Raw genomic sequence first — 27,977 nt, forward strand, 5'->3', positions numbered from 1 at the left:
CTTTGCAATTCATGTGTTAAACAACATCCATTAAAAATCCTAAATGAATCTTGCTTCACTCTTTATTGCTGATAGTCGGTAGCCTATAAAACACATAAATATTCTAGAATTCTTCCTGGAGAGCTGGAGAGCAGAGGGGTGGGAGGAAGTTCAATCTGGTTCTAATGGTAGATCTCGGGGATAATTTGCAGTTGATCTGTATGGATTTCTGACTCCCACTTAGGTAACTCTGGCAGCAACAAAATGACCCCCCCCCCAATTATATTGCTAAAATGAAGAAAGTTTGGGGTAACCCAGAGTGGATTTTTGCATGGAGAGACTGTGAGCATTATTCCGTTCTAGTATACAAATTCTTTTTGTACCAGGCTCTGTTTGGTGAATATTATTTATTATGTATTTATCTGTGGCATTTATGGATGGCTGAATATAATAAAATCTATTAAGGGGTCTTGGGGTTCTACTAAAAAGACAACGTAGATCCTGCAAGCATGAAGGCTGCCCATCCCTGTGTTACTGTACATTTCTTCAAGGGACATACAAAAAGACTTGTATAAGATAATATGGATCCCATGACTGAGGCCATTCTAGCTGTTAGTAATGTATGTATCTAGGGCAGTCTCAATTTCATCACTATGATCAAGGGCTAAGACTGCAGTCTTTTCAATCTAGCTCCCCAACAAATTGCTAATACATTTTGTTTAGCTTAGAAGCTGTTTCCTGGATCCTCTTATGTTCATTTCCTCCTCCATCTGTATTCATTAGAGTTTAAAAGGAACATCCTGTGTATAATGATGGCAACCTGTAGACCAATACCGTTTACTTTAAGGGAGGGGAAACAAGATAATTCCATGTGTAGTAGTGAATAGGTTTACACCTGACTGAATGAATTTGCTAGGTAAAAGCTTTGTAGGAACACAAACTTAAAAAATGTGAGCATTTTTACTATATATTTTATTACTGCTCATCTCCCCCAGCCCTTTTAAGCCCACTCCATTTCTTTCTGGAATATCACGGCACAGTCTGTCAGTAAACTGTGTGTGTGTGTGTGTGTGTGTGTGTGTGAGAGAGAATGTCATTGGAATTCTGATGTGGAACAACTAGTGCACTAGGGATTTCAGAGAGAAAGATTGCTGTCAGTGCTGGTGGAAATGTAACGCTTTAAGCACACACGCACACACAAAAATATGGGAAACAACCTTCCCTGTGACCTGGCTTCTTGGGGAAAAAATGGAAGGGGGGAAGAGAAGAGAAAAGCCCAGGTTTTTGAAAATGCTGCATTGTTCAAAGAAATTCCCTGAGAATATGGTTTTGCTACCACCAGCACCACAAGTCTGTCTCAGTGCAGCCTCGGCTCTGAATACCAACTGAAATAACATTCATTTCAATTAAGAAAACAAAGCAGAAGAGAGAGACATTAAGAAATGATTTAATGGAGACAAAGGGAATCACTGGCACTCAAAAAGTCTCAAAACGTATTTATCATGCAAACCCCGATGCCTACATGATTCCAGTCTTCTCTAGGGACTCGCATTCAATTTAAGCCATAAAAGTGCTTATAACTTTGGTGAGGAAGAGCTGTACCACATTATGTAAAGCCTTTTCATGTAAGATTCATTTTTATAATAATAATTCTCAGTAGGTTGCTTTGGTAGACCTTTTTCTTAGTCCCAAGAGAGGAACAATGCTTTTTTGTCCTTTTAGTCATCATCTGAGATTCTATGAAAGCAGTTAAAGTCACTATAGACCAGTAGGAATTTTATAGAATCCTACCTTGATTTGGGTTAGAAACCCCAAGGGAAGAAATATTCGGCCATATCCTATCAAACTTTGGAGGAGCTGCATATATTGGGGAAAAATTAGGATTTGTTATTTACATCTGGCGATAGATTTGTTTTGCTTTGTTTCTAAACAGACGTGTATGGAGAAAAACATATAGCACAAACATCCATTACTGGACTTTGTCTATGACAGACTTGGACAATACAGCACTGCCACATTAAACAAGAACGAGCAATTGATGATTCCCAAAACATTGAATGGACATTTACATTGTGTGTGTATTTTATCTTTTATAATTTTACATTAACAATTTGATGTTAAAATATGTACAGCAGGAATGGATGCTGATTATCTGGACCCTTCTAATTCAGTGGCTTCTACAGAGAAAAGCAAGACTGCTCACATCATCACGAAGGATAATGTCTAGGGATGCTAAGTGGAGTGTACAGACAATGTTTGATTATTCCTCGGGGGTACCTGTGTCTCTGGCTAACTCAATGGTTTTACCCATTGAATGACATTGTTATTAACCATAACAAGGGTGAATGTACTAAGCAAGGCATGCATGCCAAAGGCCCCAATCCAAAAGAAGATGACTTTGACCAACGTTGATAACACTGCAGGTTATTATGTGGTATGTGATCATAAAATAATGATAAATGGCTCTTAAAATACAGCACTTTTTGCAATTTCATCTTGAATGTATTCAGGTCTTTGAATGTTGCTATGAATCCTGCCTCTCCACTCTCCCTGCAAGTTTCTTTGCATCCCCTCTGTTAAAATGTGAAATGCCATTCTTGCTGTTCGCCCACATATTATACCCTGATGGATTGTGTGTGTGTGGGGGAGAAATCAACTCTCTCAAAGTATCTAAACTTTAATACATAATGATGCTATCTAATGTTCCCTTGAACTATATTGAGGTCTATGGGAAATGGCTCTTTTATTTCTCTCCCCATTTGTGTGCATCCTATTACAAACCTGGGAGATACTCTGAAACCGAAGGCTGGTACACGCATGCATGTACATCACCTGGTTCCTCCATACTAAGTGCTTGAGGACTGGCAACAGAATGTGTGAAATGACTCTAATTAAAAGGACGGTGTGAATGGGACATAACGTGAAAGTTGTACTTGCAGTATTATATCTATGATGGCCCATTCATACATTGGTGTTACAGTTATCAAGCAAGGAATGAGCATGTGTGAACCTGCCTCGAAGAGAATGTGGTAGTGCCTGCTTACATACACTCCCATTGTGACTGCAGCCATGGGACTGATGGGCAAATACATACCCATAAGCAAAGCAAAACCCACAATCAATCTTCCCCAACCTGGTGCGCTCCGGATGTTTTAGACTTCAACTTCCATCAGCCCAAGGCCAGTGCAAAGGAATGCTGGGAAATATAGTCTGAAACATCTAGAGGGCCTCAGGATGGGGAAGGATGATTTAAATCAATACTCTGAATGCAAGATTAAAGTATGAGGCTAGGATAGTGTATTGCCCCTGCAGTAGGCTTCGAACTCTTAATTTAGAGGTGCCAAGATAGTGATAAATAAGATCCAGGTTTACTTACAAGGAGTATTTTATTGAGTAACTTGCAGCACACAGGCGTACCCAATGGTTGGATCAGACAGCTTCTCTGAACCCAGAGCCATGGGGTAAAATGGGTTTTATACATGTCAGCAGTGAGGCAGCATGACAGCAGCAAGCGTTAATTACCGTTTATTCCCAGCATAGACTGAGAGTGCTTGTTCAGAAAGGAAACAATTGGAGCTTTCTCAGCACAGACACGTGCAGCTTGGCATAAACATAGCCTCACTTCCCAGGCACATCCTAGGCCCTGATAAGATACTAGCCTTCGTTATCATGGAATGTGCTGAGGCTGCACTATTGACCTTTGACTCATCTCACGTGCTCAGAGGCCCACTAGCAAGGAAATTGCACCAATAATAATGCTTAAGCAAAACGTCATGGATCTCTCTAGGCCTCTCTAGAACTACAGGTGACTTGGTTACAGGCCTGGGGCCAATACAGATAGCAAAGGCACTTTTTTTTTTTTTTTTTTGCTCCTGTGCTCTTTGAAGCCAGACAAAGCCAGATTTATTGTTAACATCTTTTTCAAAAGTTACAGCAAAAGATTTAAAAATAATTGGACTGAGTTCTCAAACCATTGTTTTCCTAAAAGAATAAAGCCATTGTATCAAACTATATAAGCAGACAGCTATGAAAGGGGGAAAACCCTGTACTTACATGTGCTTGGCTTAACTGAAAATTATCTATATCTGTGTCTGTCAAATTTACAGATGCTCACATAGAAAACAGAAAGAGGAACTACTCAGTTTTTTGAGACCTATTTTGCTTTTTGGTGAAATGTTTCAAAGGACTAAAACAAAAAGTGTTCTTACCTTAGCATTAATGTGAAGTTTGGGGTGATAATTCTCACTGATTTCAGTAGAATTGGAATTGATATATGTTAAAAGTAATCCCTCATGAACCATAGTTATTGCTTGGGTCAGGATCTACACATATGGATTTGAGTGCACTGTGTGCATATATGTGAGCATACACCCATGCGTACATATGCATACATGTACACACTTCTCACTGCACTGGCAGAATTAGAAAAACATGCTCCACAGATTTTAGCTGAAGTTATGCCTTTTTCTCTTCACTGAAACTTTCCCAATATGGCTTGGATCCAAGTTCTTTTTCACTCATGGGAACGTTGTCTGAGCTGAGTTCCACTCAGAATGCTCCTGTTGACAGAAAACTGCCAACAGGAGCAGTTGGCAGGGGGTGGGGGGAGGCGATCTTTCCTGATCCCCCCCTGCCTTTGCAGCCTCCAGTACCTCTCCCACTGTTGTGGAGGGTCCCCATCTCCTGGAACAGTTTTTTTTTTTTAGTGGAGAAACTGTGGTGGGAAGAGGGAATCAACAAAGATTGCCTCCTCCCCTATTCCATCAACAGAAATCCTTCGCTTGATCAGAAGCCTTCTGCAGATGGAAGGATGACCATGGATCCAACGCTATGTATCTGATTTCATTCATTCACACAGTCATACAAGTGCAAAGGAAGCAACGCAGACAGAGCAGCCCTGTTGGATACGGCCCATTGTTAGGTTTTAAATATGTTTTAATACTAGTATCTGGGGGGTGGTAGTTTCAGTGGGAGTATTATTCCTAAATCTAGTTCCTTGCATCCTAAGTCTGCAATGCAAGGGGGATTTTCATCAGGACTGCAGCTGGGAAAGGAAAGGTTAAATCTCCCTTTCCCTCCCATCCACCTCACTGCAGTCCTGTTGCAAATCCCACCCCCATGCTGCCGCCTACTACTACTATGACTGCTACGACTACTACTATTTTAAACCCTAATGTAGTTGGTAATGATACATTTAGTATCACATGTAATTTTGCCCTAATATGTGACGTACAACGGTCCTCTCTGTAGTCTGTCCCAGAGTGAACAAAGTTGTTTTTGCATTTTCTCTATAGTTACAAACGAACCACAGTCATGAAAATAGACCTGCTCTCTCAAGAAGAAGCACCATTAAGCTTGGGGCTGCAACCTTTAAGCGGTTTAAGTGGAAGATTATTTTTAACTAAAGCATTGGCTGATTACTGATGGCTCCATTTTGATTACTAAGAGCAAATTTTGTAAGAGGGGCTGCAAGTTTTCTTAATAACGATGTGGTAGCTTTTCTTGTTAATTTGCATGCCCCCCCCCCCCTGCAAAAGGCACTAAAACTGAGCTTTGGTGGTATGTATTGCAATTGAATTTATATCTAATGGGCTCATTGGACAAAGGCAGAATATTAAAAATTATTTAGTCAGTTGTTAGCCCTGCGGCACAATTCTGTGTGTGTTTATTCAGAAATAAATCCCATAGGGTTACCACCCATGTACGTTTGTGTAGAATTGCAGCCTAACAGAGCAGTCCTATATGCGCTTATTTAGGAGTAAGTCCCACTGAAGTCAATGGGACTTACTTCTGAGCAGACATGGACAAGATTGCACTGTTAGTTATTTTTGACACTTGCATGGTCTAATTTTCACCCTACCTGGCCACCTAACTGAATAGAGACATCTATCTGTCTGTCTATCTGTCTATCTATCTATCTATCTATCTATCTATCGGACAGAACCTCTTGAACTATGGATTAAAAATCTGTTTCTTCTGAGTTTAACCTGGAGTTCTTTTTACACCACTAACACAATTAATAGATTTTTCTGTGAAAAATATGGTACTCATTCTAGACATTAAGCTTTTTGTATTTTGCCCATTCTTGGCCAAATACCCTATGAACATCACCCAATCTTTTGCACATTTGTCATTTTATTTTATACTTAAATTGATGGATAAAAACTTCTGAGTCACCCGGAGATTCTTCTGGAGGCTGCCTGTGAAGTCTTTAGGCAACTGGAAAAGATGAGTCATTCTCAACAGGAGTCAATCAGAATGCTTTAATAGCCAGGGCATATAATAGCCACTCATTCATTTGCTGCAATTTGTTAAAAATGCTCTTTTCCTGAGCAGCAGGAAAATAACATAATAGTTCTGCGATCACTGTAGGGATATAGGTAAGGAGAAAGATGTAGAATTGTAAAATGTAGCCTGTGATATCAAAAGGGCTTTTTTTTTTAAATCATGAAAAAGTGCGGGGAATGTGGATATATTTGGTGAACGGGTTGTAGATATATGTGAGAAGAGAGAGATTTCTATTTTATTACATTTATATCCCACATTTCCTCTGGGGAACTCAAGATGACAGCCATAAGATTCCCCCATGATCTCGCATCCAGGCACAGACCGGACTGAGATTTGCTTAGCTTGGCAACGTTGCCTTTGGTGACTGTATTTTTAAAGAATAGGTTCAGATCCCTGTGCTGTTCATCCAATCCCATATAAAATATATTTATGTTTACTTATGAAATCTCATCTTTTTTCACTGGGTGGTATGTTGAGTCATTATATTGATCAATAATGAATATTATTGATTTATTATCAATACGTATACAGGTATGTAATGTGACAATGTATTATTGTATAACCAAATGTCATCCTTCATATTAAAAATAAGTTTGAGAAGAATGAACTACTAGCACCCCAATTATGGAACTCCCTCCCTAAATAGGTTAGCTTGGTCCCAACATTGCCTAGGTTGAGGCAGGCTGTAAAGACAGTTTTATTTCAGCTGTCTTGATGGGTTTTAATTAGAACCGTGCACAAATGGCCTCTCGACATTCTCCAGCCTCTTTGTGGGCAGAGTAGGGATGTACGAAAGTTCCGCCATGGTTCTCGGGGAGGCCAAATGCCAGTGCATTCGGCCCCCTGAAATCGGTGGCAGAACGGCCCGCCACCCCCCCCGGTACGGGACTTACCTGGGGCGGATCTTCCTGGCGGCGGCGGCTCCGGCAGCGGTTCGGCAGCGGCGGCCGGTCTTCTGACCGGCTGCTGCCACCGCCATTTCCAGGTTTAAAACACACACACACAAAAACGTGATAGGCTATGTAAAGATTTACGTAGCATATCACGGCTAGATTTTAAAAAAACACCATGATAGGCTACGTAAATCTTTACGTAGCCTATCACGGCTGACTTGAAAAAAAAAACAAAAAAACTGCGTGTACGCAAATGGCGGCGGCCATGGCCGCCGCCATTTCTGTTCCTTATTTTGGCACATCTTAGTGTACGTAAACTTTTATGTAGACTAAGACGGTGAAAATAAGGGGAACGCAAATAGCATAGACGCTACGCTATTTGCGTTTCCCTTATTTTCGCTGTCTTAGTCTACGTAAATGTTCACGTAGACTAAGACGTGCTAAAATAAGGTATGCAAATGGTGGTGGCCATGGCTGCCGCCATTTGTGTATGCGCGTTTTTTTTTTAAAATCAGCCATGATAGGCTACGTAAAGATTTACGTAGCCTATCACGGCTGACTGCAGGGACGCAAACAGCGGCGGCTATGGCTGCTGCCATTTGCGTCCCTGCTAGCCAGCGGCCAGATGTCTGGCTGCTGGCAGAGCCGGCTGGCAGCTCCGCAGAATCGCCATTTTATTACAAAATAAAGAATACGCCATTGGCGTATGCGCGTTTTTTTTTTAATCAGCCGTGATAGGCTACGTAAACATTTACGTAGCCTATCACGGCTGACTGCAGGGACGCAAATGGCGGCAGCTATGGCCGCCGTCATTTGCGTCCCTGCTAGCCAGCGGCCGGATGTCCGGCTGCTGGCGGAGCCGGCCGGCAGCTCCGCAGAATCGCTGCGGAGCACAGCCGGCCGGCCAGGATTCCAGAGGGGAGGAATGGAGCGCCTCCCCCCCCCGGCCAGGATTCCGGGGGGAGGGACGGAACGCCTCCCCCCGCACCATCAGCATAATCCCCGAAAGGTAAGTACCTTTCGTACATCCCTAGGGCAGAGAAATCGGGGGGACAATTTCACCGAATTTCTCCCAGGGGAGGAGAAATTCTCCAACAGTTTCTCACAAATAGGGCTCGCTATCGGCAGGGGTTGTAGCACAGTTGCTTTCTTTTTTTCTTAAGGGGTTTGGTTTATTGCATTGCTTCTGTAGGAGGCAACAACATCAACTGTTTTGAGGCTTCCACTCTTCTGAGGCAGAATTTTGAATTTCTTTTGGTGGTATTTTTGAGCTTACCTAATCATTGCGAGGTGGCCGAGGGTGCCATGTGTGATCTCTCTCAGTTACACAACTTTGCATTGCTCTGCGGCCTCCAGGCCACCTGCGCTTTCTGAAGTGGAAAATCTCCATGGGAGGAATTGCCTCATGATGTCTTCCTCACGAAGGCTTTAATTGAAGTGTGGGAAGCCGGGAAGGTTACAGGCTGCCACAGAGATTACTGTACGATGACAGAAAGGACACTTGTGCACACTTCTCAGCCACCTCACAAGTAAATCAAGCCCACGAACCCCAAACCCAACCCATGAGAATTTCTCTGAAATTTCACCTCCTTCAAATTTTGTTTTGAAAGCAATTTCTTTTTTATCAAATTGAATGAGAATGGTTGAAAAAAATATGGCATAAATTTTTGGCACTGCACTAGTTTTAATGCTTTATTACACTCTCTGGATGTTTTAAAGATGGATTGCTCTCTTCTTAATGTGATTGTTTTGTGTTTAAAATTGTACATCACCTTGAAGCCCTTTGGACAGAAATGGGATTAATATTTTAATACATCAGTTTAAGAACACATACCCTATTATTCCAAAACCACATTAAGTAAGGAGAAAGTCTTTAGTTACAAAATGCTTAGCTCACTGTGCTTATCATGGTTATCATCCCCACTGCTCTGATTTTTTTAAAAAATGATTGCTTTGATATCACTACTGTAGGTCAGGCCTGCACAATTTATGACCCACCAACCTGTCTACAACCTATAACTGAAGTATTGTGGATTTCCAGAACCAGCTCCTAGTGGGTTGCCATATGAGCTATCTTATTTAGGCTTTGTGGGACACAAATGGAGAAGTTCCACTGAAGGCATAGGGGCCAGGGTGAAGCCAGTAGATGCAATCTGGTTCCTAGTCCATCTATTTAGTGTACACAGGGAAGGAACAAATGGATAACACTCAAATGTGTCACTGTTGTAAGGCTATGAAAGGTTTGCATGTCTAGCATCCACAGGGCTAACAGCACATTTTGGCCCTGGCGTGGTCAGTTATAGACAGATGCCTACCATACTACATAGATCAACTAATGACTATTCAATCCTATTTTTCCATAATCAATATTGCAACATAGGTGGCACTACAATTATGGTTGGTGCTAAGAGCCATGCTGGATCAGACCAAGGGTCCATCTAGTCCAGCATCCCTTTCACACAATGGCCAACCTGCTGGCTATGGGAAATATATAAACAGGACATGAGTGCAACAGCACCCTGCCGCTTATGTTCCCCAGCAACTGGTATACATAGGCATAGTGCTCTTCTACATAGATCTTCCACATCACATCTGTTTTTGATTCTCAACCTTCCCATTCCAGAGTGATATAAAATAGTGCTGTGCCAAAAATTTTGACTCTTCCATTTTCGGCATTTTGTGGCTGGGTGAGTGGGTAAAAAAAATGAAAACTCTGGAAAAAGAGGCTGGGAGGGGTGAGAATTTTGGACAATTTTCTCTTGGGGAGGGGGACAGGGTTTCCACATACCTTTTTAAGTGTAGGCAATTCTTGAGGGGTTTCTATTTTTATTCTATCTTTCTTTTAAAAAAACAAAAACAAAACCCTGCACTTGCAGGAGCCCTGCACTCTTCTACAGCCTGGCAGTTCTTTCTGAAGTCCCAGGAGACCATGTGACCATGTCCTTTCCAGTAGGCATTCAGGAAGAACTCCCAGCTGGAGAAGGGGCCTCAGCTCCTAGAAGTGCAGGGGGTGTTTTTTTTTTTTTAAATAAAAAGTAGAAAGAAGACCCCTTAAGAATCACCTACACGTAAAAAAAAGGCATATGGAAACCCTGTCCCACTCTCCAAGGAGAAAATTTTCTGAAATTCTCCCCTTCCCTCCGAAAAAGGCAGAAAAAACAATGCCTCTTTCGCAGGGAGAGAAAAAGTTCCCAAAAATAGGGGGCAGGGTTCATCACAGCACTAATATAAAAGCAGGGACTCACTTACCTGAACAACTGCATACTACACACTTTTTGGAAGAAAAAAAGTTATTGAATTTGTCTCCAGCTTTTCAGCAGATGCTATATAAAAAAAGTCAAGGTATGAAATGAGGCAGTCTCTCAGAATCAAACTGATGGTTCTGTATAAATCATCTGACCTGGAATATCTTAAAATACAGACCTAATCTATTTATAGGTGGTGCATTGCTACTTTCTACCATATACTTACTTGAAATGTGTTCTGTTTCCCCAATGCTCAGGTCCATAAGCCAAAAACTGCTAGCAGATGGGTTTCCCAAAGCCACATATACAAATGAATAAATGACCCATTTGTTTTTTCACAGATATCCATGTGAAATCTGTATGCCCATATACATCAAGATCTAGATTGTTGCTAGGGTGACCAGAGGCAAAAGAAGACATCTGGACACCCTATTTCCACTGAGGCATAGTAGAGGGATTTTAAGCAGGTGTAAGCGAAGAAGATCTAAAGAAGCTCTTGTTGAGGGTGAAAATGGAGAGTGCAAAAGCTGGTTTGAAACTCAACATTAAAAAAACTAAGATCATGGCATCTGGCCCCATCACTTCCCGGAATATAGAAGGGGAAGAAATGGAAGCAGTGACAGATTTTATTTTCTTGGGCTCCAAGATCACCGCAGATGGTGACTGTAGCCATGAAATTAAAAGACGCTTGCTCCTTGGGAGGAAAGCTATGGCAAACCTAGACAGCATAGTAAGAAGCAGAGACATCACCTTGCCGACCAAGGTCCGTCTAATCAAAGCTATGGTTTTCCCAGTAGTAACGTATGGCTGTGAGAGCTGGACTATAAGGAAGGCTGAGTGCCGAAGAATTGATGCTTTCGAACTGTGGTGCTGGAGAAGACTCTTATGAGTCCCCTGGACTGCAAGGAGGTCAAATCAGTCCATCCTAAAGGAAATCAACCCTGAGTGCTCATTGGAAGGACAGATACTGAAGCTGAAGCTCAAATATTTTGGCCACCTAATGCGAAGAGAAAAGTCACTGGAAAAGGCCCTGATGCTGGGAAAGATCGAAGGCAAAAGGAGAAGGGGACAGCAGAGGATGAGATGGCTAGATAGCATCACTAATGCAATGAATATGAACTTGAGCACACTCTGGGAGATAGTGGAGGACAGGAAGGCCTGGAGTGCTATGGTCCATGGGGTCACGAAAAGTCGGACACGACTTAACGACTGAACAACAACAAACTTTTCTCACCCATCTGGCAAGCTGCACCTGATGAAATTCCCTCTTTTCCACAATGGTTAAAAACACAGGAATCCTGTCTTCCTTTGCTGTTGCCCTTAGGCCTCTTCCAGGGAAAGAAAATGAGCATTGGGGTTGCTAGGCAACTGCAGGCTTTCCCTTGCTGTGGTGGCAGAGAATGCAGCCGCAGGAAATTCATTAAACTGTTCCAAGAGGTGGTCTTCCACCCCCATGACAGAGAATTGTGTGGACCCCATGAGTGCAAATGTCTTCACCTTAGGCCCAACTACTCCACTTGGGTCTAGCTGACAGCCATTTTAAAGCCTATTTATAAATGGAGATAGAGAAGTAGTTGCATGGGGAATCCATTTACAACAGGGACAGGCACCTAGAAGCCCTCCAGATGTTTTGGCCTGCAATTCTGATCAGCCCTAGCTAGCATAACCAATGGTGAGAGCTGAGGAAGTTGTAGGACAAAATATCTAGACCCCTGATCTAGAGGAACCTGTTTATCAAAAGACAAATTCCACTGGTTTCCTTGTCCTCTACTTAACTATTCTTTGCCCAGGTTAGCCCAGATATACAAAGCCTGTCCTGGGAAAAATGCTACCTTCTTATAGTCCTGGTTTTAAACAAGGTGCTAATGAGAGCTTTTGGCCAGGGCTAAGAAAAAACACAGAAAGAGCTTTGCAGCCTCATTTGAGAGCTGCAAAACATGCTCCCCATTCCATCTTTTTTGGGGGCGGCGGGGGGAGGAGTTGGAAGCTTACCCGATATGCTATGGGCGAGGAGAAGAGAGCATGACCCTGCGTTGCCTAGTCAGCAAGTGATCAGGTACCTCTCTTCCCACGTTATGTGAAGAAGCTTATAGGCACAGCGCTGGAATACAGGAAGAGATGCCTGATTACTTAGACAAGGAGCGGGGAAGTGCTAGTCCTTCAGATGTTATTGGACCAACTCCCATCAGCCTCAGCCAATAGTCAGGAATGGTGAGTGATGTAGTCCAAGAACATCTGCAGGTTCCCCATTCCTGACCTAGACCATGCAGGAGGACTTACAGCACAATGTGTGTGAGAGAGATCACCCTGGCAATGAGGGCTGCTTGCCTCTGTTTTCCAGAACTACGCTGCAGCCTGTGAGTCACCACAGTACAGCATGGGGAGAAAGGAAAGATCACGAAAAAAGGCCCTCTCCCTCGTCCCCACCAGTCTAGCTGTCCTGGCTGATGGGACAGAGAGAAGGCCATCCGAGGCTGATCTTGGTAAGCGGCCTGTCTGGTGCTGCTGGAGGCGCTCCTTAAGATAGGCTGGGCCGGAACCATATAGGGTTTTAAAGGTCAAAACCAACACCTTGAATTTGGCCCGGAAAACAACTGGTAACCAGTGCAACTCCTTCAGCACTGGAGTGATGTGATCTCGCTGGCGGCTGCCTTTAATCAGGCGAGCCTCCGCGTTCTGTACCAGCTGCAGTTTCCGAACCGTCTTCAAGGGTAACCCCACGTAGAGCGCATTACAGTAGTCTAAACGAGAGGAGACCAGGGCATGTACTACTGATGGGAGCAGATGGCTGGGAAGGAAGGGGCGCAGCCGCCGTATCAGATGGAGTTGATACAGCGCTGTCCGGCTCACAGCTGACACCTGAGCCTCCATGGACAGCTGGGAGTCCAAAATGACCCCCAGGCTGCGGACCTGGTCTTTCAAGGGTAGCCGTACCCCATTCAACACCAGGTCAACATCCCCTAGCCTCCTCTTGTCTCCCACCAAAAGTACCTCGGTCTTGTCAGGGTTCAGCTTCAGCTTATTCCTCCCCATCCAGCCACTCACCGTCTCCAGACATTTGGACAGGGATTCTACGGCCAACCTTGGTGAAGATTTGAATGAGAGGTAGAGCTGTGTGTCATCCGCATATTGATGACACTGCACCCCAAACCTCCTGATGATAGCCCCCAGCGGCTTCACATAGATGTTAAATAGCATTGGGGAGAGGATGGAACCCTGTGGCACCCCACAAGTAAGTGGCCACGGGTCCGAAACCTCCTCTCCCAGTGCTACCCTCTGGTACCTGCCGGAGAGGAAGGACCGGAACCACCGCAATATGGTGTCTCCAATGCCCAACCCCTCCAGGCGGTCCAGGAGGATACCGTGGTCAACGGTATCAAAAGCCGCTGAGAGGTCGAGGAGAACAAGGAAGGAGCATTCGCCCCTATCCAGACCCCTCCTCATATCATCTACCAAGGCGACCAAGGCCATTTCTGTCCCATGCCCAAGCCTGAAGCCCGACTGAAATGGGTCTAGATAATCAGTTTCTTCCAAGTGTGCCTTCAACTGCACCGCCACCACCCGCTCAATCACCTTCCCAAAAATGGCAGATTTGAGACTGGGTGAAAGTTGTTCAGAACTTGAGGATCCAAGGAGGGCTTCTTTAAGAGCAGTCTTATCACTGCCTCCTTGAGGACTGGTGGCATCACTCCCTCCTCAAGGGAGGCATTCACCACCGCCCTGATCTCCTCACCCAGTCTCTCTCTGCAGCCCATAATGAGCCAAGATGGGCAAGGATCAAGTAAGCAGGTGGTCGGCCGTACAGATGAAAGCACCTTGTCCACTTCATCAGGAGGAAGAAGCTGGAACCGATTCCACAAAACCGGTTTGCCACAGGCCGCCTCTTGCTCACTAACTGTATCCACAGCGTGCAGAGTAACACACCTAATCTGGTCAATTTTATCTGCAAAGTGCCTTGCCAAGGCCTCACAGGAGGCCTTAGAATGCTCCAGTGGTTCTGGAGCCACAGGACTGACCAGGCTCCGGACTACTTGGAACAGCCTCCTGGGACAGCACTCTGCAGACGCGATGGAGGCAGCATAATATTCCTTTTTTGCTGCCTTCACCGCCACGTGATAGGCTGAAGATACAGCTCTAGCCCGTGTCTGATCGTCTTTGGAGCGAGACTTCCGCCACCGGCGCTCTAGCCGTCTCACCTCCTGTTTCAGAGCTCGTAACCGCGGATTGAACCATGGTGCAGTCCAAGCCCTGTTCAGGGGGAGAGGGCGTTTCGGAGCCACCCGATCTAATGCCCCAGTGATTGCGGCATTCCAGCCACCCACCAGGGTCTCGACTGAGTGGCCGTTGGTGTGCCCCAGAGAATCCCCAAGCGCATTCAGGAATCCATTTGGATCCATCAGATGCCTGGGGCGGACCATTTTAATGGGTCCTCCACCCCTGCGGAGGGGTTGTGGAACCGAGAAGTCCAAAGTCACCAGATAGTGATCTGACCATGACAAGGGGGTGGTGGATATACCCCCGACTTCCAGATCACTCCCCGCTTCTCCAGAAACAAACACAAGGTCTAGTGCATGACCGGCTACATGGGTGGGCCCAGTTAGAATATGGTGCAGCTCCCAGGCACATGCCTCCATTTCATTTCAAAGTACAGCCTTAGGAACGCTTTGGCTCAGGACTAATTTTGGCATTATATCTTTATTACAGTGTAAGTGTGCAGGGGCCCCAATTTAGCTTAGGACCACAGCACATCAGGAGGAGAGGATTAAACCTCCCCCTTCCACCTTTTGTTTCCCCCAACCCTTCTCACACCCACCCCTTCTGTGCAGGATTAAAACTTCCACTGATGCTAACCAAGACCTCCCCCCCCCTTTTTTAACCCCCCCGCCACGGGCAGCGAAATTTTGGGAAGCAAATGGTAGGTGGTGGTGGTAGTGGAGAGGGGGAGGTTTAATCCTCCCTTTTTGGTGGGCTGTGGTCCTGATTTAAATTGGGGCTGCACATGCGTACATGAAATAAGTCAACATGCAGTTGAACTACATGATACACTAATTATGTAGCATGTAGCTGACTTCTCTCTTTGTTTTTTACTCTAGCGACTTGAGAAAAAAAACAAAGAGGGGCCAGTTGCACACTACGTAATTAACATAATGTGCAGTTTGACCATATGTTGACTTGTTCTGAGGCAGGTTGCAATGATTAACATGCATTGTTTCTGGCTCATTTCAAGTTTGTTGTTTTGTAGACTGGGATGGAACTTGTTTATGACATTTCTCACAATGCTTGTATTCCTGGACCCCCTCTGGTGGACCCCCTCCCTCTCTCAGGGGGCTCTGGTAGACATATGTGGCTGGGGTGGCAGAGTCCATGCAATGCTGAATAACAACCCCTTTAATTTCTTACAGTACCCCAGAATGACATTAGATCAGTGGCATTGTGGGAAATTAAAAGGGCAGCTTGATCCAGTCACCTGGTGCTGCTCAGAGCACTGGGCCAGATTTTTTTTAAAGGGGGGGGGGCAGGGCAGGGAAGGCATGAGCAATGAGCCAGGCAGTTGCCGAAGGATGCTAGGCACTGATCTTAGCCCTGCTAGCAAACAGAATGAGCAATCCTTTTTGAACGCTAGCAACTTTGTCACTGTCCAAAAAAGGAAGCCTATCAACCTCTACTGCTGGGGTGGGCAACTTTGGGAGCTCCATTTTTGCCTCTGGATCTCTGGAAAAGTCATATTATATGTTATATTATAGGACAGATCTATCTTTTGAGTGTACCAGCATTTTATTTTTAAATCACATGACCGGTTGCAAGTTCTTTTCTTACTGCCAGTCCTATGCATCTTAACTCAGATCTGTTTTCCAAAGGCTTACTCCTAAGTAAAGATGCCTAGGATTCTGCTGCTAGTTGTCTGAAGTGAACACAAAATGCTAGTGAACTCCTGTCCTTCTGTTCTCACCAGAACCACCTATCCAGCCTAGGAAATGGTGCTAAATGTGTTTTGAGCTGCTGTTCTTCTGTAATGAATACAACCAGATCCACTGTGAGAGTAAATATTGTATTCAACAGCCTTACTCTTTCTTCTTCTTTTTAAAAAGGAAGCTGTTATGTTCAGTTTACTGATACCTGTTTCAGAAGCTAGTGCTGGAGAAGCTATAAATGACTACAGGTTCAGCAGGTAGAGAAGAGCCTTCAGCAACATGTAATTGTGTGTGTGTGTGTGTGTGTGTGTGAGAGAGAGAGAGAGAGAGAGAACGGGAGTGTTACAAGTACCCAAGAGTGTCCCTTTTTTTCATCTATGAAATGCTGTAGGATATGGTAATATATAAATGAAAAAAAAACCTTTCAATTTCTTCTTTCAATAAGAATTACAGTGCTGTTGTGGAGATTTCCATTATCTTAAAAAAACAAACAAACAGGGCCAGCCCGAGACATTTTGTTGCCTAAATTGAAGCATAAGATGGCATCCCTCTCCCATTCCACATACAGAAGCCAACTGTTGAATCTTAGGGCCAAGCTAGATACTGTCTTGGTGCCAATGGGGAAATTGGCTCTGATTGCATTGGGGAGGGAAGAGATAACCCTCTCCTCCCCATGCGCTGAATTTCTTGTAAGGATGCTGCTAGACTTCTCAGTGGCTGTTGAGGTTTCGAACTGTTGCCCAGAGAAAACAATCAATGGAATGTGGGCTAACAAACTGACACTTAATCCAGACAAGATGCTCATGGTCAATAGAGCTGATCCAGGAACTGGGCTTCTTCCAGTGTTGGATGTGGAAGAACCCCCTTTACAAATGCAGGTTTCTAGTTTGGGGGTTCTTCTGGACCTGGCTTTGATCTTGGATGCCCAGTTCTTGGATGTGGCCAGGAGTGCCTTTGCCCAGATGAGGCTGGTCTACCAAATGCACCCATTACTGGAGAAGCAGATCTGGCCAGGGTGCCACATGCCTTAGGTGCTTTATGTTCCTAAAGCAGCCCTCCCCAACCTGGTGCTCTCCAGATGTTTTGGACTACAATGCCCAGCTTTCCTACCATTGGCTATGCTGTCTGAGGCTGATGGGAGCTGAAGTCCAAAATATCTGGAGTGTACCAGATTGGAGAAGGCTGTCTCAATGTGACTTTAGATCTGTAAAGACCACTAAAAAAAGGTAATGCTTATTTTTCAATTTCCCCCCAGTAACCCCCGCAAAGCAACAACAGTTTTTTCCCCATGGCTTCAAAATTTCTGTAAATTTTACATCTCTAGTCCCAGCAACCCCAGGGATATGCTTAGCTGGGACTTGGGAGAGCGCCATTTTGGTAGCTATGCCTAGGCCCTGGAACTCATTTACACGAGAGGCCTGTCTCACTTCCGTATTAATGACCTTCCATAAGCTGGTGAAGATCTTCCTTTTTAGGAAGGCATTTAATATGTAATTCTTAATGGGTTGTTTTACTCTGTCTTTTCAATATTTTAAATACTTCGACAGCTGCTGCTGTTTTTTCATGTGCTGCTGTTTTTGTGTTTTAATGTTTAGTGGGTTTTGTTTTAAATTGTAAGGATGTCTACTTAGAATTCTCATTTATGGTGTTATCCGCCTTGAGCCCCCAGGAGGACAGGCAGGGGATAAATGCATAAAAATCGAAGCACTACTTAAAAGGACAATTAAAAGTCTACTAACATATAAAAAAATCTCTTGATTATACCTACAAAGAACATTAGTATATCTTAGTTTAAACTTTTATGTGCAATTAAAGACCATGATTAATCAAAGCAAATCCAGATTATATTGGATACACAATAGCACCCTTGCAGTTCACATTTGAAGGAGACAAAACACATAGTTCCTAACAAGTAACAGATGACTTCAGGTAGAACGTTTCACTTATGTTGCCTTCTAAGGCTGCACTCCTATGTATGCTTACTTAGGAGGAGAACCCCCTTCAAGTGTAATCCTGCGTATGTTGATCCAGAAGTTACTCCTGCTGGATTGACTGAGACATGCTCCCAGGTCTGTGTACAAACGATTACAATCTTTCAGTGCATGCATCTGACGAAGTGGGCTGTAGTCCACAAAAACCTATGCTGTAACTTTTTTCGTTTTTAAGGTGTCACAAGACTTATTTGTTGTTTTTGCTGCAACAGACCAAGACAGCTACCCCTCTGGAAATTGTTTCACTGGCGTGGTTGCTCCTGTCTCTATGGCTTCTTCCATATCACTATAGGTTAATGCAAAGTCATTTGCCCATGTAGCTCCTCTGTGAACATAGCTCCCGTTCCAAACAATGCCTCCTGGTGCATCACTTGTATGGAATGGTGACCATGTCCACAAAGGGTCATGTTGGTGGAAGACTTTACATCAGGGGTGGGCGACTTGCGGCTCTCCACATGTTACACTGAAACTCCCATCAGCCTTAGTCAGCATAGCTAATGGTGAGGGATGATGGGAGTTGCACACCAGCATCTGGGAGTGCCACAAGTTTCCCACTCTTGCTTTACATATACCTTTAGTGGTGGCAGTAGCAACCGCTCTGCTAAGAGCATGTCTAAATAGGTCTAAGTGCCACTGAACTCAGTGGAGATTGTTTCTCATTAAATGTGCATAAGACTGGGCTGTTTTTTTTTAAACCTCCCAAGAAGAAATTTTGAGAACATTATAAAAGATATTTTGAAAAACACACACCACGTTTCGTTTCTATTTAGTTTGCAATTTGAGTAGGAGTAACACCCAAGCAAAACCTTTGAGTATTATGAGAGGGAACAATCCTAGACATCATTTGATTGGCCATAGGCTTGTTCGTATTCCCCCTTCAAAGGTTGGAGGGGGGAGGGAATCTGGCCCTTCCTCTCCCTCGCAGCCAGCGTGGAAAGAACTCGCCGGTTGCCCTCCGAGGTTGGAAAAGTGACCTCGGAGAGGGGGAAAAGGTTTGTTTTTGGTGGGTGGGGAGGGGAGGAGACTGGAGAAGCCAGGATATGACCTCCAGAGTGCCCCAGATAGATGGGCAAAAAAGCCCATCTAGCAAAAAATGCAGAACAGGACGGTGGGGAGGTGAAGATCGCCTCTGCGGCTCCTCCCTCCCTGCATACAATAAGCCTCCGCGTTTGGGGGCTTCCCGTCATTGAGGGCGCAATTTTCCAAGATTTTTCTTCAAACCATTTTTGTGAAGGGGGCAGGGAGGGGAGAGCTCCATGGGTGCCACTAGGGGTCCCGGGGCACCCTGGTGCCCATGGGTGTTGTGCTGGGGACCCCTGCTTTAGAAAACGTGGTTTGATTTGTAAATATAAATATAACCAGGACCACTGGTTGCCCCTGGCATCCTTAAGGAACAGCTCTGGCACTTGTCTGCTTGTAGGGTGGCCGTGCATCCGACTTTACAGAGGATGGTTTTCTATTTGAAAGCATCCTCTGTTTGAAGGTTTGTCCAATGAATGTCCAATTTAAAGATGAGTAACAATAAGATGGGAAAACAGAGCCTTGGTGTTGCTCATCAACTGTTAGCACTTGGGCAGCAGACTGAGCAGTCACCTGACCACTGTTAGGGATATACATGAATTTTGTTTGTAGATTATGCAATCATGTCCCATTTCCAATCCCAAACGCAAATGTGAGCAGGAGCGTGGTTGTTTTGAGAAATGTTCAGAAATTCCTCAACTTGCGATCGCGTTCAAAAACATGCATTTTTTTTTTAAAATGCATACTTTGAAATGTAAATTTTCCCAAAAATACTCATTTTCATGTTTTAGCTAATGAGGAGAAGTGCACATTTTTCCCATTTGAAATGTGCACTTTCCCCGTTTGACTGAGCCAAAAAACAGGTCAAAAATAAAAATGGGGGCAAACCAAAACAAACCTCAGAATGATTTTAGGAGAATTTAGGCAAGCTCGAAAAATGCGGTTTCTCCCATCCTTAGCCATTATGTATTGTATTCCTATTTAAATTATAGTAATAATTTTTAAATTAGCATCGATACATATAAATTAATGTATGCAAATTTAATGAAAATCTGTATCTTCTTTTTTGTCATCTGTTTCCTTCTTTTTTGGTGTTGTTTGTTGATGCATGAGTGGCCACCCACCTGCTCGTCTCTCCACACTTCTGTTTTCCCAGAATGCAATGCTATATAACGGCATTGTGCAAATGTCAGAATGGTGGGCAGCTTGTGGCAGTGCCGCTATAGTTGGGGAGCCCACTGGTGTCAGAGCAGATCTACTGGAAGGCACTTTGCTTGGGGATGGGCACACCAGGCTACGGCCTTGAATATAACCTTAATATAGTACTACAATAACAAATGTTTGTAAATATAATCTAAATTCTATTAGCATGGCCTATGATTATATATTATAATCATTTGATTATTTCACCATGGCTTAAAACAGTCAAACACTTATCTTGTGTGCATGTGTGTTTGTGGAGTAATATAAAGACCTATGTGGTAGCTCTAACTACATGGAGAGTGGATCCTTTATAGTGCTCTGGCCAGGCAGCGAACCATCTGTTACCATGATGAACCCCATTCTCCACACATGCCCATATTTCTCTTTGTTTTAGGAGTTTACCACATTACCAATTCTCTAAAGACAACGATCTTTTCACATAGAGGACATTTTTTAAAGTGACCACCGCACAGTAATTATTTGCTCCTTCCCCACCTGCCCTACACCTTGTATGACTTGCTATCAGCAATTGTTGTTTCTGTTTGCTTTCCAACCTGTCTCCCTAGTCAGGTGGTAAGACATCATTGTGAGACGTAACAATTGGTGATTGCTGATCCATACTCAAGTGTGCAATTAAAGAATAACTTTCCTCGATCACATGGAAAACAGGAAGTGATATCACTAAACTGATTGGCAGAATTGGCTGTGATATATTTTATAATATGGGCCTGGAGACTTTGGAATATTGTAGGGCCCAAATGTTATGCTTCAGTTTGTATGGTCATAAGGGTTGATGCCTTTCTAGGAGCGAAATTCAGGCCACAACATAATTGTGCAAAAATGGCAACTCTTAATTCCTACTGGAACTAATCCAAAAACAATATTTTATTTAATCAGCAAAAGCTTTATACGTCACTCAGCTGCTTATAAAAAAGAGCAGCATCATTATATTTCTGGGGGAAATGCTATATATTAGAGCCAAAGCTGACATGGCATGGAAGATCTATGAGCAGGAGCTAGTATGTACGTGTTTTTAATTTAACAGTAGCCATGAGCAAACCATGGATATTCCCATTTGCTCATGGGGTAAATAGCAACTTGAAGGGAGGGGGATTTAATTTGAGGAAAATTGTATGGTAAAAAGGGTTGAGACCTCTCTTCCCGAGCTTGCCCCCATTACTTTTTTTTTTTTTTTAAGAGGGAGGTCCTGCTCATAAATCTTCTGTGTCATAGTGGCCTGGTTCACACAACCTGACAATCTACAATACTTTAAAATTGTGGCTTATTGTGAATGAGCCTGAACAACCCTAACCACTTCTGCTGCAAGAAGGAGTGGTTAAAAAACCTATGGACCTTCCATGTGTGGTTTGGTTTGTGTTAAGTGCAAACCAGGAAACTCTGGATATTATCTCTGGCTTGTATCTCCCCTGAAAATCCAGAGAAAGAACCCACTGTTTGTGTTGGGTTGTTTTTTTTTAAATGTGGGTTGTTGTGATATGCAAACCAGACCATAGTGTGCCCCTTCCTATATTAAAAATGTTATCCTGAGTCTACATCATGGATAGCTTGCAATCAATGATGGGTAATGCATAGGTGTGTGTCTCTGTGTCCCACTCCTTTGCTGATCATGGTATGTGGCAATTCCTCAATTTCTTTCTTCTTCCGCCCCATAGTGAAGCTTCAGCTGGTTTGCTTAGTTTGAGTTGGGGATGGGGTGAGCCAAGAGGCTTGGAAAAGGGGCAATTTTTGCTTTCTTCTTCCCTGGACACATTTATCTTTTAGGTTTTGGACCTGTGTGGGAAAATCTGGTACAATTTTTTTCTGCCTCACTTTTTAGGATCTTAGGCTGCTGGACTACTCCTGGTTTGGGGCAAGCAGTCTCTACCTGTGTTCCGACTTGCTTCCCACCTTTCCAACTTGAATATATGTAAACAAACATATAATACTCCAGTATCCTATACTCACTAGGAAATTGGCCCTATAAAGCTGCCTTGAAACACCCTGCTGTTTGGGGAAGTGTAGAGTACAAATTACAGTCTGAAATGGGTAATTAGAAGAAAGACAAAACAGCTACAAACAACACACTACAATGGCTGCTGACTTTGATTGTGTTTTGTATTTATGTTGTTTGACTCCTCTGTTACTAACAGGCTTCCGAGGTGGTAATCACCCCCACAAAGCTATTTGTGCATCATGTCAATCCTATTTTCTATCTAATTGTACTCTTTCTAGCAAACTACTTAGCATAATTAGTAGCATTATAGTTGACTGGAAAGCAGATTAGATGCAGTAGTTTGCTATGAAAGAGCTCCTTTAAAGCGGCTTCCAATCTGGGCCATCTTCTTCCAAACGGGAGTGTGAGAAACTGAACGGAGTGGGGGAGAACCAGGTATATCACTCATGTTGAGTGATGTACCTACCTGGCTTTCTTCTACTACAAAAAGCCTGGCTATGCAAATGTGACAGGCAGTGACAACATAAGAGATGGTAGGCAGAGGACCGGAAAGAGATCCTGGCCAAGTAGGCAGAGTGCACTGCAAAGTGTGATAGTGGATTTCACTTTGCTACATCGTATAGAAGAGAAGGGTTCACAAGTGGTGTGTGTGTGTGTGTGCACATAGGCTAAGGACAAATATATACAGAGAATTGGGTAATAGGATGGTAGATGATGGAGGGAGAATTCTAGACGTAGCACTTCTGTTATGTCACATTTTTGAATATTCTCTTACATGAAAAAAACTAATTTGCTAGCACATCAGAAAGACTGTCTTAGTGTAGCCTTTTCATTGTTGTCTTAGCTTTCAACATACAGGGAGTTTTTGCAGATGGGGAACTTGAAAAATATGACAATTCACCTACTGTCTGAAGTGAGCCAGTGCACAATTTTACCACTTCTCTCTGCATTATGGGTAGAACAGACCCGAACTTCTGAAGTGGCTGATTGCAGAAAATATGTAAAAGGAAGGCATAAATGAACGAGCTTTAATCTCTAGTATTCAGTCTCAAAAGTACTTTTTGAAGCCTTTGTCTACACTGCGATCATTTAAAGATGGTCATAGTAAGGTGCTTTGTAGGAAAAACTGTTCATAAAAGCGCATAGCATTCTGAAATTGGTTTTGGGACTCATTAATTGCTAACCATCTCACCAGGTTTTTTTTTTTTTCCAGCCAATGTTGAAAAATGTTGAAAAGATCAGCATTGGAATCATATGTGCTGGAAATGATCAAAGAACCTATTACTCAATTGATAGACAACAGCAGGTACAAATGACCTTAATGGGGAAAGCTCTGGGTTAATTTAGCTGCAGATGATCAGAAAGGATGTGTTTTTTAAATGACCACTCTTTGCATCACGCTTAAACATTAATGATGCGCTGCTTTAATACAAGATCCTTTGAGATCAAAGAGAATACAGAATCATACATATATGTACACACAAATATATACATATGTTATTCTTCCTTGGGCATGCTTTTGATCACTGGAGTCTTACAGATGTTACGTGAATAACTATTGTAATGGATATTCTTTGTATGCTGTAGGGTTTGTGTTCATTTCTCCCCATCTCTCCACTAAACTGAGCAAAGCTCCATACAGAAGCCAATATATCCAATTCAGTGTTTTCCAGCAAGCAGTATTAAATATACTACCTGAGAATAAGCTATTCCCAGATGAGAGAGAAAAACCTCCTTGAATGAACACAAATACTGCATTAGCATAGACAAAAGAAGAACTCACACAGAATCCATTAAAGCAGCCTGATGTTACTATTAATCTTGTTTGATATCTATCTATCTATCTATCATATATGTGTGTGCGTATAAAGAGGGAATATGGAATAGACCCCACTTCAATCTTCAAATAAGAACTCAATTTCAACCACACCGCACCTTCAAATATGAACACCTTTGTACGCATAAACAATTAGAGAATGACTGTGTTTAGCTCAAATGTTGGAGTAAATGGAATATTGTTCATTGCTACAATTCTGAGCTACTGATTGATATATACCTATATCAATATCGACCTCAATCCTGTGAATCACAGTGCACATATATAGCACTACTATGAATCACAGTAGAACAGGATGTGGCAAGACATTCTATCATTTGAGAAGAATTCTGCCATTTCCATAGAAGACTTTGAGAATATTAAGAACAAAGGGAGCTATGTTGGACAAAAATCCCAAAATCCATATAGTGTAAAATAACTTTATATATGGATCTGAGAATATTGTATCAGTGAACAATATTCCACTGACTCCAACAAATGAGCTAAACAGAGTCATTCTTTAATGTTTTTATGCATACAAAGGTGCTCATATTTGAAGGCACTCTGTGGTTGAAATGGGATTTAGTCCATATTCCCCGTTAAAGCAGGAAACACCTCCAGGTGACCGGCTAGGGTTGGATGGTTTTCTTCTTGCATTAGACACAAACAGGTAACATGGGCATGCAAGCTGGTGATATTTTTGTTTTGTTTCTGGTAGGTTTGTAAATTTGCAGGCTTATTTGTATGGCCAGTGTAACCGTCACAAAGTGATACTGCCCACTCTACTGTAAACAATGTGCTAAAATTCAAAGAGGTCAACAAGGCATCCTTTCAGGTCACCCCTGATTAATCCAAGGCTATTTGCGTTTCCCTATTAAGAGTCCAAAGGCCAACATCTGCTGATGCTCAGAGATGGTGAATACAGTGAAGAAGGCTGCATGGAAGTGTAAAGTGAATGTTACAACCACATACGTGCATGCAAGACAATACCAACAGTCTGTAGCACAAGAACTATTTTTACCATTTATCCATTTCTGTTAGCTATGACAATGGATTCTTGCGTGTGTGGAAACAACAGTATTTTTCACCTGGCTTTCTTTAGCTTCCCTCCGCCTTCCCCCCATGCATCAAATAACACATGCAAATTCAATGTCAGGGGTTCAGTGGGATCATATATCTGTGCATCTGCAGTTAGGCAAATGTTAAAGAAGATGTAAGGGAACCCTCCTCCAAAAAAACCCAGAAGAAAACTGAGGTGATTTATAAATTGAGAAACCTGACTGTGCATTTATAAGTCATAATGCAGCTGTTAAATTATTAGGATATTGGTTTTCAGCTGGATGTCAGGTACTGCAAATCTTTTGTTGGTTGTTAAGATTTGTATGATGGTCCTGCATAACACAAAAACTGAGCAAAATCTAGCCAATTTAAACCCATTGATTTCAAGCATTTGCTAAGGCTGCAATCCTAATCACACAAGGGGTGTGTTGAACACAGAGGCACTGACTTCTGAGTAAGCAAGCTTAGGATTGTACTGGAACTCTCCAGTTGAAATCAATGGCTTAAGCATGGGAGATGATTCTTCTTAGTATGGGTTCAGTGATCCCATACTAACAAAGGGAGAGTTTCTGTCCTCTCTCTTTTTTAAGTATAGGCAATGCATAAGTGCATTGTGGAGGATTGGAGCTCTGTGCACACTTTCCATATCCACATCCAAACTTCCTTCGTGTTGTGCAAGTTTCTAGAGCTCTAGTAACTTGCATTGCCCACAGAGTGAGGATAGGGACTTAGGAGGTGAGCACAGACTTCCCATTTCCCATAATGCTTTGGTGCACTGCCCTCTACTTAAACCAATGGAGGGAGGCAAGAAATTAGGAATTACTCTGCCTGCAGGCACTGCATTTGTGCTAAGGATTGTTACCAAAGTGTATATGCTGCTTTTGCTGCCACTACTTTAGTTTCTGTCCAATTTACTCTGTGATTGAACATACTTTTCAGTGTTTAGGGTCCTCTAGCATAAAGTCCCATATTTATTTAAAGTGAGACAATGTCATATTTCCTAAGTAAAACTAGAATGATTACTATAATTGAGCATGTTAATTTGGAAAAAAATGTAAGAGAATTGTTACTTTTATACTTGTAGAAAATGTGTTTGATTGTGTAGAATGGGGATATTTATTTTAGGTACCTTTGGTTTTGGAATTTGGTTTATTGGAGGGAAGAAAGACAATCTAAAAAATCCTCCAGCAAGAGTAATTGTTAATGCAATATTTACCTCTCAGTTTATTTTCTCATGTCACACCAGAAAACGATGCCTCCCATCACCTCTTGCTTTAATTTAAATTTGGAGCCATTTGCAAAAGCTGTAAACTATAATCAGTACTATTAAGAGATTATTGGAGAATGATGGTGGTGTACTCAATCATGTATGACATAGCAGGTACCACACACACAGACTGACCTTATTAAAATTACAGAGAAATATAGTAATGTTGCAGGATTTATGGTGGATGATTCAAAAACTACATTTCTAAGTGTCCTGTCTACCCTCTGCTTTTAGAGACAGAACAAGAGATAACTGAACAAATATTTTTTTCAAATTCAGGACCTTCACTGGAATAATATGAGAGATTAATGAAAATAATTAAGTCTGAGCTGATATGTGGTCTTCTCTTATAGAACAATCTTAAGGGCAAGGAGCTGCAATGACGGAGCACTCTGATCTTGGAAGCTCCATCCTGTCTTAAGCCCTGCTGGCTTAAGCTCCCCATTGCATTAGTGTTGGTTCCTGCTGGCACGTGGGCCACATAGGATATTGCTCCACAGATCTAGTTATCTTTGAATCAGAATTTCTTAAGAATGGGTGAACTGGATTTTTTTTAAACTATTACAACATTGGGGAATTGTGAACTGTGGATGGATATATAAATCCATACAGTCAATGCCTGGAAATAATGGGAGAAATACAGCCCCCACTGGAGGATTTTCAAAGCAGACATGTTATACAAGACCAGAAAGAAAGGGATTGTTGTTCATGGCTATGAAGGAAACACCTCAATTTGGGAAAATAATGTTGAAAAAACAAAGAAGTCTCTCTCTCTCTCCTCTTGGTTATACTAGATGTTATTATAGTTAGACATATCAAAGGGCCCAGGTTACATTTTTAAGTGGGAAAAATGGGTGGAAGATGAAACTTCTAATTAATATTTGGAAATATGTATGGAGAAAAGTAAACAAATATACTCTGAACTGTGGGCAACAGTTAGAAAATGATGGCACAATTATATTTTAACTCTGTATGTATATCCAAGAACTATGTAAATTACAATGATAGATATTGACAATGTCAATAGGAAAAAGGGGAAATCTGATTAATTACTGGCACACCTGTAAGGGTGAAATCCTATGTATGTTTAGATGGAAAAAAAGTCCTACAATTCTCAGCATTCCTCACCCAACATGGCTGACTGAGGAATGCTCATAGTTGTAGGACTTTTTTTCTGTCTAAGCATGCATAATGCACCCTTAGAGAAGGGTTACAGGTAAAATATATTATTACTATGATCCCTATGATTAAATTGGTTCTTGATCCTAAAATGTACATCTTCAACTGTTTTAAAGGCTCAGTTTAAAAAAAAAAAATTACATGCAAGATTGCTTTATTCCAAAAATTGGC

General features: G+C 42.6%; 1 protein-coding gene across 3 annotated transcripts in view; it reads right to left on the reverse strand.

Moving 5' to 3' along the window:
• Positions 1–27,977, reverse strand: part of NTNG1 (netrin G1) — a 334,691-nt gene that overhangs the window by 86,904 nt on the left and 219,810 nt on the right. Inside the window, exon 6 of one of the 3 annotated variants that reach the window (XM_084851617.1) lies at positions 1,771–1,836. The exons of the other annotated variants lie outside the window; for them this stretch is intronic. Coding sequence (XP_084707743.1) covers positions 1,771–1,836 — 66 coding nt within the window. The remainder of the gene's footprint in view (positions 1–1,770; positions 1,837–27,977) is intronic. 3 annotated transcript variants of the gene reach the window in all.

Source organism: Heloderma suspectum, chromosome 4, assembly GCF_057233095.1.
Source record: "Heloderma suspectum isolate Gila_16-S chromosome 4, 16-S_ref, whole genome shotgun sequence".
Lineage (NCBI taxonomy): Eukaryota > Metazoa > Chordata > Lepidosauria > Squamata > Helodermatidae > Heloderma > Heloderma suspectum.